At 38.6% G+C, this 19,575-nt stretch overlaps 1 protein-coding gene across 1 annotated transcript; it reads left to right on the forward strand.

Annotated features, from left to right (window-relative positions):
* Positions 1-6,484: 6,484 nt before the first annotated feature.
* KLF6 (KLF transcription factor 6) lies at positions 6,485-19,106 on the forward strand. The gene is made up of 4 exons (XM_074193207.1): positions 6,485-6,878; positions 9,937-10,501; positions 11,930-12,053; positions 13,379-19,106. The coding sequence occupies exons 1-4, from the start codon at positions 6,777-6,779 to the stop codon at positions 13,428-13,430; spliced, it is 843 nt and encodes a 280-aa protein (XP_074049308.1). The 5' UTR covers positions 6,485-6,776; the 3' UTR covers positions 13,431-19,106.
* The last annotated feature ends 469 nt before the right edge of the window (positions 19,107-19,575 follow it).

Below are 19,575 nucleotides of genomic sequence, written 5' to 3' on the forward strand. Positions count from 1 at the left end.
GGGCGTTGTGGGGAGAAGGGAAAGGGAAGTAGAGGGAGAATACTTAGTGTTTACACTATAACATGCACTTAGAGATCCTAAAAAACTGATCCAACTAAGTAACTATTCCTCAGAAAGATATTGTGTATGGACAATGAACTTGATCAAGAATTGAACAGAAAGAAAGTTTTTGCCTTTGAAAAATAAGGACATCAAGCTTCTCCTGCAAACAATGATATTGAAAGACCCCTGCAATCTAACTACAATTTCATTCCAGACTAATAATATATTCCTTTACATAGTTACTCCCCAGCCAGTTTGTAATACTCAATGTTTCTGACAAATCTTTTGTTTTTTTCCATTTCTATGAATGAATGAATAAATGAATGAATGAAAAACCATTTATTAAGCACTTCCTATGGGCAGGTACTATGTTCAGAATAGGACATAAAAATACAAGCAAGCAAGCAAAACAAACCCTGCTATTAAGGACTTTATATTCTGATGGGGAAGTCAGGACATATAGGGGAATTTGATGGCCAGGGAGGAATCAGATAAAATGATAATTCTACAGAGATAATTGACTAACAATCCCTAACCAGGAATGTAAACAGATTACTCTTCTCAGAACTATGGTTGGAGAGAAGATGAAAAAGCAAGAGGATGAGGGACAGTGAGATTGGTAGGGGTATGATGAAGTGCTTCCCAATTCTGGTTCTCAAGAGTTCTTTCAGTTCCTGATGGAGGTGGAGGGTTAAGAAACTCATCATTTTAATATCAATATTCTTCTGTAAATGTTCTATTTTTAGGTGTCATGGAATAGAAGTTTTTGAAGAAGTAAAGTTGTAGGTATAGGGGAATGTGAGAAGACTGTTCACCCTTATGAACAGCCTAGAATTGAACAAAAAATAAGTCTGGCTTAAAGACTGTCATCAGAGAATTTATGTAATTAGGAAAAGAGTTGGGCCAGTCATGCAGCTAAAGCAAGTGTAAACTAATAATTAAAAGACACACATTCCAATAGTATACATACAAAATCAAGATAGCTATAAGAAAGTACACACATTCAGTGGGACCCCCCACCCCGACCCCTAGGGAATTTCTAAGAGAAGAGGGGCAAAAGTTTCCCAGAATTACTATCTGCACTATTGGTGAGAGTACCTTAAATGATGACATTACAGGTCTAGTGAGGTATCAAAGAAGTACATTTTAGAAAGGACACCGACACATGGGAATATGTCTACAAGTTGGTGACTTAAAAACTTGTCACAAGAGGTTCTGTAGAAGGAACTATTTAGATTTGACCTAGGAAAAAATTAGAAGAGCTGTCTTTTACTATTCAAAGGCCCAAGGACAGAACTTGGGTCCATGGATTCAGAGAAACAGATTTCTGATCACTTTAAGTTCAAAGAAGTGACCAACAATTAGAACAGTCCAAAACCAGGACCCTTCCGGAGGTAGTCATTTATCATCCCTGGAGACAATTAAGCAAGCAGAACCAGAATCAGGGAATGTAATGAGTGTCAAAGGAAGGAAAGAGGGAAGAAGGAAGAAAAGAAGGAAGGAAGGGAAAAAAAAATATTTGGGGTTGCAAATATAAGCAAAAATAAAGTAGGGCAACTAAGGCAAAGATTAGATAGGTGACCTCTGAGGTTCCTTCCAATTTACTACTATGGGTCTACTACCTACTGGGAAAAACACTTAAGAATCAAAATTCAATGTGGATATTTGCAGATAAATTTTATTTTTCTTTAAATGAATAATGATTGATATTACACAAAATTATCCATATTATTTGGCTCCCGAAGACCACATGACTTCAGGAAGAAATAGATGGTGCTTTCACGAGGAACATAGGCAATTATAATCTAATCTCACCAAAGGTGTTGTAGACTGAGGCTGGCTTCACATCCTGGAAGACCTTGATCCAAGTCCCACTTCTGACTCAAACTGGCTGGTGACCCTTAGTAAATCGTTTAACCTCTCTATGTTCTAAGCCAGAGACATCATACACACAGTCCTTGAGCTACATGTGAACCTAAATTTTCCAAGCACAACAAAATGTAATTGGGAAATATTTAACAAAATAAAAACACAAAAAAACATAACTAACATTTGAGGGCTATTATTAAGATAACATTTTAAAACTAAGTCAATATGTGAGCCAAAGGGATCCTTACCCACAGATTTATGACCTGCATTTCTTTTTGTGTTTGTCACTAGTGTTTGAAGCACTGCTCTAAAAACTCAATGTTGCAGGAAAAAAAATACTGATCTTTATTGATACTAGAAGGTCCCTGTATTGATGAAATTACGTCTATTCCTTATTCCTGCCTCAGCAAAAGTTTTGAAAATGGCAAGCTATTTGGATTTTCACCTAATACTTCCTAACAGATACTAACTAGTCTTTCTTTTCCATCGAAAATTACTTATATAGATTTTATTTGATTAGGGAAAAAAATGCTGAGGTCCAATTCACCAGTTTGTCCGTTGCTTTTTCCCCTTTAGGAAAATAAAAGACCTTTTCATGATTACAAATTACAAATTGATATTGCTAACCCCAGACAATGAAATTTTTTAAATATATATAAACTACTGGCAACAAATAGCTAAGATCATGAAATGCAAATTAAATTTTCTTTCTTTTTAAAGTTTTTGCTAGGCAATGGGGTTAAATGATTTGCCCAAGGTCACACAGCTAGGTAATTATTAAGTGTCTGAGGCTGAATTGAACTCAGGTACTCCTGACTCCAGGGCCAGTTCTCTAACCACTGTGCAACCCAGCTACCCCAAAATTAAATTTTCTTTTCTTTTTTCAATTTAATATTTATTCTCATTTTATACAAATAATGTTTTTTATACATTAATAAAATATTCTTTCTTAATGTATCCCAGTTACAATATCTTATTTGAAGGCCTGATGGACAGTGAATTTTCTAATTTTATATAAATCTATTTGGGATCATTTTTATATTGTGTCCATTAAGTGTTATAATTCTCCCAGAGTTTTTAATACCATATTAAAACACCCTATGAAAAACATTTTTATTTGTGAATAAAATTCTTCAATACTGATGTCATTTATCTTTTTTTTAAGTATATAGAAATGAGGTATATCAGGTTTTTTCAATTTAAAAATCATTTTAAAAAGTATTATAGCTCATGTTTGAAACTGGTTTAGTTTTTCATTCTCAGTTGGGGGATTTAGGAAGAAGAGAAGTGTTTTTTTTAAAGTTAATTTTAAATAAATAAATAAATGAATGAATGAATGATGAGTGTATGGATAGATGAATGTATTATGGAATTATAGGATCTCAGTTTTGGGAGACACTTTCTAAATCGCTTAGCCTAATCCTTACCTTAAATAGGGACAGGAAACTCATTACCTCCCAAAGTGACCCACTCACTTTGTGAGTGGGTCTTGTTGTTGGAAAGGTCTTCCTTGAACTGAACTGAAAGTTGCTTTCCCTCTGGAGTTAAGCAAAAAAAATCTAATCCCTCTTCAACCTGACAGCCCTTAAAATAGGTGAAGACAGCTAAATCTTTTCATCCTCCCTTGGTTTGGTGAGCCTTCACCATTCTGGTCACCTTCCCCTAGACATGCTGTTATTTGTCAACCTCTAGCAGCTTTTTAGCTGACATATTGTTCTGTTGGCTCATATTAAACTTGTACTCACTGAAATCCAGGTCTTATTCACATGAAATGTTATCTATCCAGGTCTTCACCATCCTATACATAATTATATAATTGCTTACAACTGAAATTTCATAATTCCCATTCTAATTGTTAATGACAACTATATTAAATAATTTGAGTGTGTCAAATCATTATTCTGAAGTTAGTCTACTTTGATTTTTTTAAAAATAAAATTGCATTCTTTTGTTATTACTAAAATAATTCAAAATTTTAATTGGTATTTGGATTTGAATTATAGTAGTTTAAAAAAAATGGATGTTTGAATATCTGGCTTAAGCCAAAACCAGATATAAATTTGTTTCTCAAAGCTATAGAGCATATAAGGTATGTTTATTCTTTTGTCTTTTCTGTAAAGTTATTTTAAACACAAAATTTGTGATAACCAAGAATTTTAAATCTGTATCCTTTTTTAAAAATTTATTGCCCAATTTTCTCTATATTTATAAAGCAAAAATGGTTAAAATTAATAAAAAAAAAAAAGAGTAGGGATATTGGAGTTAATCTATAAAAACCAAAGTTTCCTGGGCTCTTAGTATTGGAAAGATAACTGGCACTGAAAGTTCAAGTGTTGTATTTGAAGTCAAGATAGCATAGCTGCATGACCACGGAGGGGGGTCACTTAACCTTTGAGCCTTGGTTTAGTCATCTGTAAAATGGGAATCATAACACCAGTCTTCCCTTAATGGGGTTATTGGGTCAGGATCAGGTTAGCTACATGAAGTGCTTTGCAAACTTTAAAGCGTTCTCTAGAAGTATCAGCTTTTATTATCAGAAGCTACCAGTCTATTTTGATCTTTTTTCCAAGTCTTTTTAGAGAATAGCTATTTTTTTTGGTGTGTTATTAAAACCCACACATTCTTTAAATCTTTTCTTTTTTAAAAAAAAATCATCTCTAGCCGAAATTTTACCAAAAAAAAATCATCTGAGTGCTCCCTTTTGTAACATTTTTGCTGTTTACATATTCATTTAGAAAGCCCACCAGTTAAGGTAGGTCTGGAGAGGAGAGGGTGGGGGGATTGTTCTTGGAATATGCAGGGATAAAAAAAATCTGGAAACCTAAATCTTCCCGTCATCCTTCATGTAAGTGAATATATGTATACATTATATTATGTACACGTGTATAATATGTATATAATACATGTATAAACGCACATGGCATGTGCGTGTATGCATAGCACGTATATTATATTGCATAGTGTCGTGCATATGTATATAGCATGCATACATGCATATATGCATATATGTGGAATATTGCATGTTGTGTATAGCACGTATACATGCATGGCATGTTCATATTACATGTGCATGTATATTATGCACACATGTTATGTATATGGAATATGCGTTACACCTGTATGTGTGCATGCTATGTGCGCAGTGTATATATGTATATGTATATATTATTTATGAGGATAACATGTACATGCCATAACATGCATATACTATGCATATATGTAGTATGTATATATTATATATGTATAGTGTGTATATGTGTATGATTTGTATATTATATATGTATAGCATTGCATGTGTGCACATTATAGGTGCATCACATGTACAGATTGATAGTATGTACGTAGCATATGTATAATGTGCATTTATATGTATATATGTATATTATATTGCATGGCATGTACACATGCATGTCATGTGCATTGCGGTGTGCATGTACATGTATGTACGGAGTGTGGTGCGCAAAGTGTGTACATGCATGGGTGCACGTACATGCATGTATGCACATGTTTTACACGTCTATATCATACATTAGTGATTCAAGTACCTATACCTTAACAAATGTCATCAAAATGGTCTTTCCCTCTAATAGAAACCGGTTTTTGCATTGGGGGGCATACAAACTGAAGAATGAGGCATTTCCTTTAACTTTAGGAAGTAGCATTGCTGGGTCGCGTCCATGTTTTCCGCCACCCGGCTCGGCCGCAGGCGCGGCTCGGCGCCCGCCCTCCCTGCTCCCGCCGGCCGGGGCCGCGCAGGCGTTCCGGGGAGCAGCGGGCCCGGCGGCCGCGGCGGCGGGGCGGCCCGGCCTTCCGTGACTCTCCGCACCGCGGAGGCGGCCGCGGCCGGGCCCGGCGCTCGGCGCCCAGGCGCGGGTTCGGGGTTCGGAGCGGGCCGCGGCCGCTCGGCAGGCGCCTTCCGCGGGCAGCCGGGGCCGCGCGTGCCGGGGCCGCGGCGCGCGGATGCGGTTCCCCGGCGGGGGCCCTAGGGGAGCCCGAGAGCCGAGGCAGAGCGGAGTCCCCGGGAGGCCGGGGCCGCGTCGGCTCGGTGCAGCACCGCGCCGAGCGCCGGGGCCGGGGGTGAGGCGCGGGGGCCCAAGGCCGGAGCCCCGCGGCTGCTTGCGCTGTGCGGCGGCCGCCGGGGCGCTCCGGGCTGCGGGGGCTCCGCCGCGCTCGCAGCGGCCGCGGCCCGCACTGAAGGGCCCGGCACCGCGGAGCGAAGGCGGCGCACCGACTCCTCGGGCAGCCCGGGAGCCCGCGCCCTATATACCCTGCTAAAAATAGCCCGCACGGCCGCCCGCCAATCAGCTTCGGGGAAATTTCGAATTGCTCCAATGGGGGGGGCCGTAACGGAGACGTTCGGTCACGCCAGGCGGGGCGGCCATGAGCCGCGGGCGGCGACTGGTCGGAGCTGACATCATAGGCGCGCGGCTTCCAGGACGGGCGGACGGCGATTGGGCCGCTGGCGGAGCCGGCGCAAGAGCCGATCACGTGGGGGGGGAGGGGAGAAGTGGGGGGAGCCAAGGCCGAAGGAGGAGGAGGAGGAGGAGGAGGCGGCGGAGGAGGAGGAGGGAGGGGGGAAGAGGCTGGCAGAAGAGCTTTGAATAGGGAAGTTTTGCAGGGGTTACGTTTGCAGTCAGTTCAGTGTTTGCAAATATTGTGTAGGCTCCTGAGCGAGTCTCTGTGATCCGGGAGAATCAGAATCGGAGGCTTCTAATTGCTGTGCAATTGAGTTTGCATGAAACTTTCACCTCTGCTGCAGGGACTGGCTCTTGTGATTTCGGGAGAGAGTTCTAAATCTCTCCGACTACAAGACCACACACCTCCCTATTTTTTACAACAGAATTGACTTTATTTTCCAACCAGACATGGATGTTCTCCCAATGTGCAGCATCTTCCAGGAACTCCAGATTGTGCATGACACTGGTTACTTCTCAGCTTTACCATCCCTGGAAGAATATTGGCAACAGGTAAATAGGGATTTTCATTACAAGGCGCAGAGCTTTTTTTTTTTAATGCCTAGTGTCTCCGGTGCACTGAGGAAAAAAAAAAAAAGGAGTGAATGGAGGAAAAAAAAATTAAGAATGTGTGTGATTGAAGCTGCCTATCTGTATGTGTTTATAAAATAGCTTTCTTTTTTTTTTAAATGTTTGGGGGAATTTTTTTAATTATGATTTTTTTTTAATATCTTGTTCAAAATGCCTGTTGTTTTTGAATCCACTTTTTGAGGGCATCTCACGTTCGGAAGGGGAGTTGTCATTCTCGGTAGGACCGGAGCCGTAGGATCAGTCGTTCCCACAGTGTTTTTGCCATTTTGGATCTTGTCGACTCTGCCTGCCTCGCTCGATCCGCGTCCCCGGAGCCCTTGGCAGAAGTTTTCTGCTTTTGTACCGGGTCCAAACTCCACAGCTGGATCTTGTCATATGAACTTGCCTTTACTGCCAAGGGTTTTTTTTTTTTAGGGCTTTTTTAAAAAATTTATTTTGCCTTTTTTTTTTGGTGTGTGTGTATGTGTGTGTGTGTGTGTTGATGTGTGTGCGAATACTTCTAAAACTGAAATACATATCCTATAGACAGATTTTTTTCCCCCTCCCTGGTTCCGAATACCCACCAGCTTTGTTCCGTATCTCGATCACCAATTCCTCCTCCTTTTTTTTTTTTTTTTTTTGGAGGATTCGGCAAGATTTGCCCGGGTCTCGGCTGATTTTCTTACTGGCTTCCCTTGTGGATCAGCCAAAAAAAAAAAAAAAAAAAAAGGGGGAAAAAAACATGAATTTGCCCGAGCAGCGGCTTGTCAGTCATATGACAGCGAGCCAGTGCTGCTAATTGCTTCAGTCTTAGTTTGCATAGAATATCGGAGGGCTTCTTAATGGCACCCGGTTTTTTTTTTTTAAGCTTTTGTTTTTTCCATTTTGGTGTTTTTTTTCCTCCCTTTCTGGATTGGTCGCAATAGACTCCCCCGCTTCTTCGCCCATTGTCTCTAACCCTAGATGGAGGCTCTGTTGTTGTCTGTCAGCGCCGGCTTTCTCCTGGATTTCGAGGCTTTTTTTAGCAAATGAAATACAAAAGGGGGGGGGGGGCTCGGAGCTCACGTGTCCGGTTTAATTGTTTGTAATTCTTCCTCTCTCCCCCCCATGTGTGTGTTTTTTCCTCCTCAAAATATCAGCTCCATTGAAAACTGATCTAAGTAGTTTCCTTCAGGCATTTGGGGTCTGGGCACAAAGCCAGACCTGGCCCCCAGAAGCCGTCGGGGGGCATTTAAACTCCCCGAGAGCCACACTAGGCTCATCTCCCTCATGGAGAATCCCAATCAGCTCCATTATGGAAGTTGGACTAGATCTCCATACATGTTCTTTCCTTGAAGGATCCATAAAAAGATGTTGTTTTTTTTCCCCCTGTCTCTGTTCCTTGCTGTGTCTTAGTATGCACTGTAGCACCGGCTTGTCTAATTATAGGTGTACGTAGAATGGGATGATTTTCCCCCTTTGCTTGCTTGCTTGCTCACAGTAGGCATGTGACAAGTCAGAAAGAGGGGGAGGAGGGGGAAAGAGCAGCAATCTATACTACAATATATCTCTCTAGAGTGAAATGTGTGTTTTTTTTTGTTTTTTGGGGTTTTTTTTTCTTTTTTTGGAAATAGGCTTTGCTTCGAAGGCTACAAGAATGGCAAAAGGAGAATTAGGTTGATGAAATCGAGTAGAATTTGGTGTAGAAACTCAACCAAGTAGCATCGGCTGTAAGGCGACCTAATATGGACATGCAATAGTGGAAATGAGAAGAGGGGAAGGAAAAAGAAATAAAAAAAAAAAACCATTTTAATCCTAAAATGTTTCCTACCGTTTTTTTTCCAGTGGCTAGAAAGTTTGAAATGGTGGGGAGAGGGGATGCTGATCTCGGCAGTTGTAGCCACTTGAAAGGTTGGTTGTTGGGGGCTGGGGAGGGGGGACCGTTGTACATGTCACACTGCATGTATATTTGAACAGAGTACTTTCTTGGCTGTTGGTCAGATTTTTAAAAGGAAGTCTCCTTTGGCATTGCGTGAAAGAAATAGAGTGATGACTCATACAGTTGTACTCTTGGCCAGTAGATAAAGTTCTTGTTCATTGTGGGACTCCCAGCAGGGCCTGAGAGTAATTTCCCCTTTTGCATCCTTTTTTTTTTTTTTACCAAACTCATATTACTATTCTGAAACTTTTTCCCTCTTGTCTCCTGCTATTGGTGATATTCCCTGTGTCTCTGACCATTATAGAAGTAGTTAAAGTTACATGTGTGTGTGTCTATGTATGTATGGACGTGTGTGTGTGTGTATGGGCCAGTACTTTGAAATGACATTCTTTGAAAGTCGACCAGATCTCTGATACACAGGAAATGGGTGGTTTATCGGCAACTCCGGGAATACAGATTGTCAGCTAGCTGCCACCGTACCAGAATGTGGCATTGTGCTATGACAAGTCAACTCCATTTTTAAGTGAGCCTGTCAAACTCTGCTGGATGCAGTAGAGTGCTTCTGTCCTAGGCTGGATGAATGTATGCTAGGCGCATGTGTAGGATGAATGACTTTGCCTTTTATTAATAAAGACAGTTCTTTAGAATGGCAGATAATCTGGTCAAACCTGTCTGTTTGGGAAGCTGATTTGCCGTTTGTGTGTGTGTGTGTGTGTCTAGATTGCTGGGAAACTCGTTAGAGATGTCAACATCAGTAACAATAATAAAAATCAGCCTAGAGATCATCACTCATTTGAATCTGTAGTCTAATATTTGAAAAGCTAAGTAAGCCAAGTTTCATCTTTTAGCTTTTCTAAATTGTTGCCCCGTTCTTTGAAATTCAGTTAATGTAATATCCATTTTCTGCCTTTACAATGATTTCTTAATTGTAAAAAAAGATTCTTAAATCTTGGTTTTTAGAGTATCAGGATTGGGTTGGGTGTTGGGTTTTTTTTTTTGCATGGTTTTTAAAATTTACTTTCACTTCCATTTTTAGTATTTATAAATTGATCTGACTTTAATTTTTTTTTCATTTTTGCATAGACCTGTTTAGAGTTGGAAAGGTACCTCCAGAGTGAGCCCTGCTGTGTATCTGCATCGGATATTAAATTTGAAAGCCAAGAAGATCTGTGGACCAAAATTATTCTGGCTCGGGAGAAAAAGGAAGAATCAGAACTGAAAATTTCTTCTAGTCCTAAAGAGGACAGTCCGATCAGTCAGAGCCTAGAGACCAACAGCTTAAATTCAGATGTGAGCAGTGAATCATCTGACAGCACTGAGGAACTTTCACCTACTACTAAATTTACCTCTGATCCAATAAGTGAAGTCTTAGCCAATTCAGGAAATTTGAGTTCTTCTGTCACTTCCACTCCTCCTTCTTCCCCAGAACTGGGCAGAGAACCTTCCTCTCAACTGTGGAATTGTATGGCTGGTGAATTGCATTCACCGGGTAAAATTCGTACGGGGACAGTGGGCAAGACTGGTGAGAAAGTCAGTGGCGATGCCTCTCCAGATGGCCGGAGACGAGTCCACCGGTGCCATTTCAATGGCTGTCGGAAAGTTTACACCAAAAGCTCGCATCTCAAAGCACATCAGCGCACTCATACAGGTCAGTCCCCTCCCCAGTTGACCCAAGGAGTTAAGCCTGGTCACCAACAGGGAATACCCTGAATTTTCATGTTGTCACTGCATTACACAAGTTCTGGGTGAGAGCCCAGAGCTTGGGAGATGATGTAGTCACACCAGAGGTTTACCAGCATCCAAGACATCATTTCCTCATTCTTTTCAGCAGAGCGTTGGATCTTTTTAAAGGACAGCATCGAATTCTTAAAAGACTGATTGATTGTCGTGGATGAATGGCAGGCTTTCAAATTAAGCCCACAGGAAGCCCCAGCCTATTCCTGGCTGCTGCCATTCTCCTCTACTCCCCCTGACCCCCACCTCTCATTCATCTAATTGAGGGCCTCTTATTCCGTTCTCCATATACAAGAATTGGACGAAGTCTTAAATTGTCTCCTTTTAGCTTCATTTTTAATTAATTAAAGAGCCTGGAGCAGGTGGTGTCCTAGCCTTATAGTGTACATTTGTATTGATGTGACATACTGTACTTGTTGTTTATGGTACATGTGAGAGCTTGACATGACTGCACTTAAACCAATCAAAACACATTCGCCAACCACTTATTATTTGACTAGGACTCTTACAGTATATTTTAGTGTAAATTAAATACAGCCTAATTCAGAATTTTAAAAAGAAAAGGAAGAAAAAAGTGACTAACAACATCATTAGCAATCAGAATGAAAATCTGACTTTTGAGAATAGGAAAAGACCTTAGTGATTACTGTGTCCAATCCCTTCATTTTATAGATGAGGAACCTGAGCCGCAGAGAAGCAAAACTACTCACTCAAGGTCACTCAGCTGGTTAGAGACTAGACTCTAATAGAAGCTTCCTAATTCCCAGGACACTTTCATCTAATACTACATTCAAGTCTGGGTTTTACTCTTAAATAGTGTGCTGTATTTAACATTTTCTGGTAGCATTGTTGATGAACAGATGGCTTCTCAGTCATGACTTGATTTGAGAAATGATTTTTTTTTTTACAAAAAAAAGTTATTCAAGTTTAATTGAATTTTGAAGAGAAATAGGAAGATGCAATGAAAACGGATCATTCCCATTCCATGGGGAAAGTGGGTAGGGAGGTAGAGTCAGGTCCATTTGTAAGTATTTGGAAGTATTTGACCAATCTCTGGCATTGTCTTATAGATGCTAACTTTCATTATTGTGACTGCCAAAATTTGAAGTTCCTGCTAGAATACTAAAAGAAGGTCACCAAAAATTATACTTGTTGATTTTTATTGCCATGATTTCGTATTTAACCATAAGTATTTGAGGATTCACTGCCCAAGGCATCTTGTTGGAAGCTCTGAACTTGGTCATGAATGAATTGGGGACTTGGTTGTGTGTTTTTACTCTGAGCTGTGTTTATCTTTATTTCAATGAAGTCACAGTTGACCAATGATGTGTTTCATTTGTAGGAGAAAAGCCTTACAGATGCTCATGGGAAGGGTGTGAATGGCGTTTTGCAAGAAGCGATGAGTTAACAAGACATTTCAGAAAGCACACGGGTGCCAAGCCTTTTAAATGTACTCACTGTGACAGGTATGTGAATGGAGACTACTTCTCAAAAAATTTTTCAGTGCATTAAGTAAGAGACCCTAAATAAATCCTTCCCATTTTTTTTGTCTTAAAGAAATTTCACTTGTAAAGATATTATTCTTCATTACCAGCAGTATTTTTATTGACCTTAGTCTTCAAAGATTAAAATCTTTTTATTTATTTGTTTTTCTAATTACTTGCAAACAATCATTTTTTGTATGGTTTTGAGTTTCACATTTTTCTCTCTTCTCTTCTTCCTCTGTTCCCCCCAACAGAAAGAAATCTGATATATGTTATACATGTCTATGTCAAATAGATATCCATATTAATTATGTTGTGAAAGAAGGATCAAATCAAAAAGGGAGGGGGAAAACTATAATACATGAAACATTTAAAAAATTAAAAATAGTAAGCTTTGGTCTGCATCCAGATGGTATTTCCAGAAAAATTAAAATCTCAAAAAAAATTGTTCATTTTCATCATAATAATGTCAAACAGCTAGCACCTATTCAACACTTTTAAGGATTACAAAATTTTTTAACAAATACTTTCTCATTTAATCCTCACAGCCACCCAGAGTGGTGGGGTTATAATTGTCCTCATTTCACAGATGAGGAAACTGAGGCTGAAAGAAGTTGAATGATCTTCAAAGTCTTTAAAGTTTAAAATCTCAAAAAAAAATTGATCATTTTCATCATCATAATGATAATAGCTAGCACTCATCAACCCTTTTAAAGATTAGAAATTTATTTTTTATATATGTTTTCTCATTTAGTCTTCACAACCTCCCAGAGTGGTCGGGGGACTATTATTGTCCCCATTTTAGAGATGAGGAAACTCAGGCTGAGAGAGGTTAAATGATCTTCCTTGTATCACCCAGCTAGTGAGTATCCCAGGCAGGATTTGAACTTTTGTCTATTCTCCTGACTCAGCACCTCCTAGCTGCCTAACAAAGGATCGTTGTGCTGCAATGTAATACTTTTCCAGTTGACATCTTAAAGCATGTTTCCTCTCCCAACATACCAAACGATGAAGATAGAGCATCCCTAAGGACTTTGTGCTCAATCACCAAACTGGAAGTAGAGATCAGAGGTTAGCAACAACTGTCATTCCTATAAAATGAAAATCTAGGGTACCGTGGATAAAATTCTGATGAATCAGGATGCTCTTCACATTTCTCAGAATGGTGATTGAGAGATACCGTTAGATTCTAGATTCACAGAGCATACAGCATGAATTTATATTTTATTTTTTATTTTGTTGATGTTTTTCACAGAACATGCAGCATAAATCTATATTTTATTTTTGGTTTTGTTTTTATCTTGCAGGTGTTTTTCCAGGTCTGACCACCTGGCCCTTCACATGAAGAGGCACCTCTGAAATGGGTCAAGAGGTGAATCCTGTGGGCTAAGCGGCTGCAAGGTTGAGACAGCCTTGTGAGGAGGGATGCGTGTCCCAGCCAAAAAAGCATGCCATTTTGCACCCTACCCAGTTGCCTCCAGGACCTCTAACTTGCAGGTCTTTTGAGGGCTAATAAAGTCATGTCAGAAGCGGCATCGCCACCGTGGTGCGTGAGGTTTGGGTTTTCCCGGACTCACTCACCGGTACCTAACCTTCTGAGTAAGCCTTTGCCGTGAGCATGTGCACTGAAAATGATAATGATTGGGCTGACTGTATGTTGAGGATCTATTCATGACTGTATGATGAGGCATACTTTTTTTTTAATCTTGTGGTAGGCTTCGCTGCAAGAGATACGAAAAAAGTTGAGTTTGAATGTTTTGTGTGTGAGGAGCATAACATAAGATGGGACGACCACCAATCATTTCCTGGGGGGGAGGGTCTGCACCTTTTTTTTTTAAACAAAAACAAAAACAACAAAAAAAAGAAGAAGGGGGGAAAAAATGGAGGGCGGGAGTGGGAAGTCAGGACCCCGGAGTAGTAGAGATTGGGGTAAAGGGGGAGGCCCCCTTTCCTGGATGAGAGAAGCTTTGGGTGTTTGGTGCAGCTATTAAACGTGCAATGTGTGAGGTAGCTTGTTTAACTTGCTACAGAGCTCATTTGTAATCCATTGTATAAGCTGTGTATTTACAAATATAACACAACTATAACTTTTCATTATAATACAAAGATAATGCATGGTTCCGGGGAACTCTATGCTTTTCCATTCTTTAATCAGGACTGCAATTTTGATTCCAGTTAAAGAGCAGCTAAGATACAATTGATCTAATACAGTGATTCCCAGCCATCTTGGACTTGTAACACCTTTTTATGATTATTATTTGTTATTATTGTTATTATTTTATTTGTTATTGTCCTTATTTAATTTTTACAACACTCCCTCGGCCCCCCCAAAAAAGTGCAGTGGTGGCACAGAATTGTTATTATTTTTTTAATAGAAATTCAATTTAATTTGGAAAATTTTTATGATACTTCCCCCCCCACCCCTCCCTGTGAGATAATTGTATACATTGTGGGGGGGAGGAGTTTCACCAAGCCAGGGTTTTGGGAATCACTGGTCTAATGTTACATAATGAATGGAACCTGAAAAAAAAAAAAAAGATTTCTGTTGGGTGGATAAAACCACTGTAGCTTAGAAACTGATTTCTCATGCAGCTGTTTCTCTTATTTATGCCTTGAGGACTAATTTCTGGTTTTCTAGCTGTTAATGCACTGTTGACCTTAATAATGGTGCCTTATGCAAGTGACCTTCTCTTGTGGGGGGGGGTCTCATACAGGGGTATGGGTGATGCATGCTTTATTAAGGCTCTTTTTTCACCTGGCGTTGTACTGTATCAATGTAGAATACCGAACACACACACACACACACACACACACACACACACACACACACACACACATCTCTGAGGTCCTCCTTCACCAAGACAAATGTAGAAACGAAAACCTCCCTCAACTATGTCAGTATTTGTTTGCTCTTTTCGCCAACTTGACTGTCAGTGTTACAAGTGGAATACACTCACGAATTGAATTCCTGACCAACTCTGCCATCTTCAGACTTTTTTATATGGACCTTGCACAACAATTGTATAGATCACACACCCCAAACTGTATTTAATATGTCAAGTTTTCACACATATTAAAGATACAGACGTATAAGAAGATGTTAATGTATTGCTTAGAAGGCACAAATTTCACATATATATATATCTAGCTATCTGTTGGTAATTCAGAAAGTATAATACTTTTTTAAAAAGTGGGCAGAATTCTTGTGTATGTATATTTGTGTGTACAGTATGTGTATGTGTGTATATATATATATAGATAATATATAAATATTTTTTTTAAAAAAAGGAGAAATTAGAATGTTTAGCTAGAAAAATTCCACAGCCTGTGAAGAAATATTTCAATATGGCCATAAAGGAGGCAAAAACACAGAAACTACAATCTCTTTTTTTGGAGGCATTCTTTTCTGTTTAAAGGTTTGCTAAAGGCTTTGTTGGCCTGGAGTCTGGGCCAGTCTGCTGACTGTGTTTGGCTGTCTGGATCAGTGAGTGACTCTCTGGCCGTTCAAGAATGGCATAGGCTGAATACTGGCATACTGGTCAGATTCAAGCAAAATCCACCAAAGGGTTTTGTTTTTTTGAGCATCTAGCTCATTAGAAGATTGAGCAGTAAACTGATTACTGTGGATCTTTTTTTTTTTGTTATTGTTCACTTTGTATGGAGATGAATCTATTTTTTTCCAACATGTAGATTCTTCAGAGCATTCTCTCAAACAGTAAACTTTTCCCAAATTGGCATATTACAACATTGACCGCTAATATTTCATCCAGCTATTTGCTTCTGGGTGTGGATACTTTTTTAAAAATATATATATATATATATATGTGTGTGTATGTGTATATATATGGTAATATATACATATACATTTAAGTCTGGCTTGGCTAGTATTTTGTTTGATCTTCCGAGAAATGAGTGATGACTAGAGCTCACATAACTGGTTTTTATCTGGTTTGGATGAATACGTTTGCCTAAATAACTCATTTCGTTTTGCTTAAGGGGAAAATGCACTTTTTTTTTTTCTTTTGGTAATTCAAAATCCAGAAATTTGATTTGCTGGGTTTGAGAACTCCTTTTCTTGGCCATGCTCTGCTTAGCCATAACAATCCTGATAAGCAAGAAGGTAAACAAAAGCAAAAAAAATACAAACAAACAAAAAAAAAACCCTTGCACTGGCTTGTCTCACTTACGAAATACCATCAGAGTTGTTTGAATGGGGTGGAGCTGAGTGCCATATATGTCAATGCCTGTAATTTTCATAATAAGCAAGTACATAAAGAAGTACATTCTGTTCAGGTGATAACTGAGCCTCAATCAAGCTGAAATTTTTGCTTGAAATTTAAAAAAATTTCTATTAGTGAAATTTCTCTTTTTTTTGAAGCACCCTGTTATCTAAAGAATCTTTGTAAGATTTTTGTAAAATTTTGTTTTACAAGATTTTATTTGAAATTGTTTTTTGCAAGATTGTTATATTTCTGTATGAATGTATTTTTTATTGGAATAACATAAAAAAAATTCTTATCAGCAACTCCGGTCTAGTTTGTTTTTTGTTTTGTTTTTGTTCTTTTAATTCCTGCTGTGTTAATTGTGCCCTGCTTCCAATTTGGTAAATATGACATAGGGAACACAAAATAATTTCACACACACACACACACACACACATATACAACAAATATATACACACACACACAAACACACACCCCTTCCTCTGAGCTTATCCCATCCCAGAATCTGGGGAGAAGGAAGAGCCTGGTAGCACCCATGAAACACTATATACTTCTAATAAGACTGACAAAAACAACAAGCTGGCTTTGGGCCACTGTTGGAAAACACTTGGCATTTTTAAAAATTCCCCATCACTCAAACTAGGGAAATGTACTGTGGAGGCATCTGGACCCGAAGAAGCTGGTGGACTGATTCCTTTCACTATCCTCCATGGAGCAGGCTTTACATTCCACCACTCCTCTTGCTCCAATTAAGCCATAATAGATGACTGGGTAGTCATTCATCTCCTGAACCATCCACACCTTGTATAAGGTGGAATGGGCATTGACTAATGACTTGGGAGCAATTCCCTTACTGGCATGACAAAATCTCCTACCCAATAAAATTCATTCAAATACTATTTTCAGGCTAATTTGAAAAACCAGCACCAGTTACAGAAAAGTTCATGGTTTTTTTTTTTTATTAAATAGTATCAATGTTTTCAAAAACATTTTCCAACAAGATTTAAATTATAGCTGTCCCAAATACTAGTTCTGGTGAATTAAAATACTACATAAATTTGTGGAAATTCAGACATCATTTAAAGAGTCTAAAATTAGAATAAGGCTAGTGATGTGATATGTGAATGAAATCACTATCAGTTTCTGGCACTGAGTTTGTAGGATGTCAGAGAAAATGTATAGACTGGAAATTTCTCAATTTAAACATTAAATTAGCCCATTTCTGGAAAGAGTATGGATCATTTTATAAATAATGAAGATTGAAATTATCTGATTTGCTAAATGTGAGTGTGAAAAAGGCAGAGGTTAAACTTAGGTTGCTGGATTTTACTTTAAATGGTAGGTAGGAGAAGTTGGAATGTGTTCCAAGATAAAGAAATTCCAAATCTTTGCCTGTCTACAACTGCTATTAAAAATACCAGAAATTGGAACAGAGTTGGAGGGGGTGGGGGTAGGGAAGAAAGGGGAGCGTTGAGAGCAGATTAAATTTTTTTTCCAGTATTCATTGGGTGTGTTGCATTCTGAAGTACATATCAGGATGACTAATAGTGGAATCGCTATGACTGTACAATCTAAATAAAGGGCTGCTATTAAGATTGGGCCAGTTTGTCATACAAAGACTGCACTGAAGAACTAAGTTATGTTCAAAGAAGGTGATTGCAAAAAACTTATGCAAGAAAGAAGAGGCAAATCAGAGTGCTATTTGGGGAAGGGGGTGACATTTCAACATATACCACTTCTGGTTACTTGCTTAACCTTAAAAAAAAAATACACCCACAGCAAAAAGGAAGAAAGGGGTCTCTGGTCCCAAAGCTGTTAACCTGGGGTCCTTGAACATGGTTTTTAAAAGAATGTTTTGATAACTATTTTGGGATTCTTAGTTTCCTTTATAACTCTATTTATTTTATGCAGTTAAAAAAAAATGACATTCTGAAAAGAGGTCCACAGACCTCTCTAGATTGCCAAAAGGGTCCATGATATAAAAAATATTGAGGCCCTGGTTTATTATTAGCTTCACTAGAACACTAGCTATGTAATTGGACTATTCAATAAGCATTGTTTCTATCACAAGTCATTTCACACTGCTGGGACTCAATTTCTTCATGTATAAAATGAGGGTTTTGGATGACATAATCACTAAGTTCCCCTTCAGTTCTGAAAATTGATGGTTCCATGGTCTGTAAGTCTAGGGTGAAATTTAGATTACAAGTTCAAACATTTACCTTTTTTTTTTTTTTGTTGTGGTTGTTAATTTTTTTTTGTGAAAGATAATTGCCTTGAATTTGAAATGAAAAAAAGGAGAAGTTCCTAAATAATCTCTGGTCTTTGATACTATCTATCCTCAGAGCATTCTATTCTTTGTAACAGTCATTTCTGCAATGAAAGTATGAGCTCCTTTCCAGACCTGCAAGAATGGTCCTCAGATCCACAAAGAACCAATGTAATGTCACACCTCGGGTTTCAGCCAGATGTGAAAGACCGGTGGGGAAGAAATGAGTATACCTGTGACTAAATGCTTAACTGCTATGGGAAGGGACTACAGCTCAGAAGACCATAGTCTTCACTTAGTGAAGTACTTTTTAATCTGGAGCTAACTGTGTTATTATTTTCCATTTTTTCTTCTCTTTCAGCCTTATTTAACAAAACTTTAAATGTGTTTGTCTTTTGTACAAGGGAGAGTTCTCCCTATTCTACCTTTCAACCACTCTTGCTCAGTTCTCTTGAAGTGTCAATGTTAGTGGTGGTATGGGATCATCAATAACCCTCATGAAATATCTTTTTTTTTTAATTTGAAATAAATGAAAAGAAACTTCGTTATGTCGTATCACCAGAGCATTATAATATGTTCACTAATACCGAGAAAACAAAAGTAAGCATTTTGGATTGCCTACATGATGTGAGACAGATGGCACATCTTTATTTTTAATGTTTAAGGAGGTATACAAAGCAACTGGGGAAGTGACATCTTGTACTAATTCATAAGAATCACCTCACTTATACAGTCAAAATATAAAGGGAGGAAAATTATGTCCCTGCCTCACACAAATTAGATAATACGTTTATTTAATGAGATTTATTTTATATTATAAGTTTTCTGTTTTACTATGAACAATTTTAATTAGAGTACTCTAAATATTTCTGAATGAGAAAAAACACAATTAAAAAAATTCAACTACCACATGTCTTGCTATAAGCCAGATTGGTGTGCATGATTGCTGTAGATTTTTCTAATAAAATAGTAATTCAACTAGAGTACACATTGGTGCATATTTATCCCTTCA

Source organism: Macrotis lagotis, chromosome 7, assembly GCF_037893015.1.
Source record: "Macrotis lagotis isolate mMagLag1 chromosome 7, bilby.v1.9.chrom.fasta, whole genome shotgun sequence".
In the NCBI taxonomy this organism is placed as follows: Eukaryota; Metazoa; Chordata; class Mammalia; order Peramelemorphia; family Peramelidae; genus Macrotis; species Macrotis lagotis.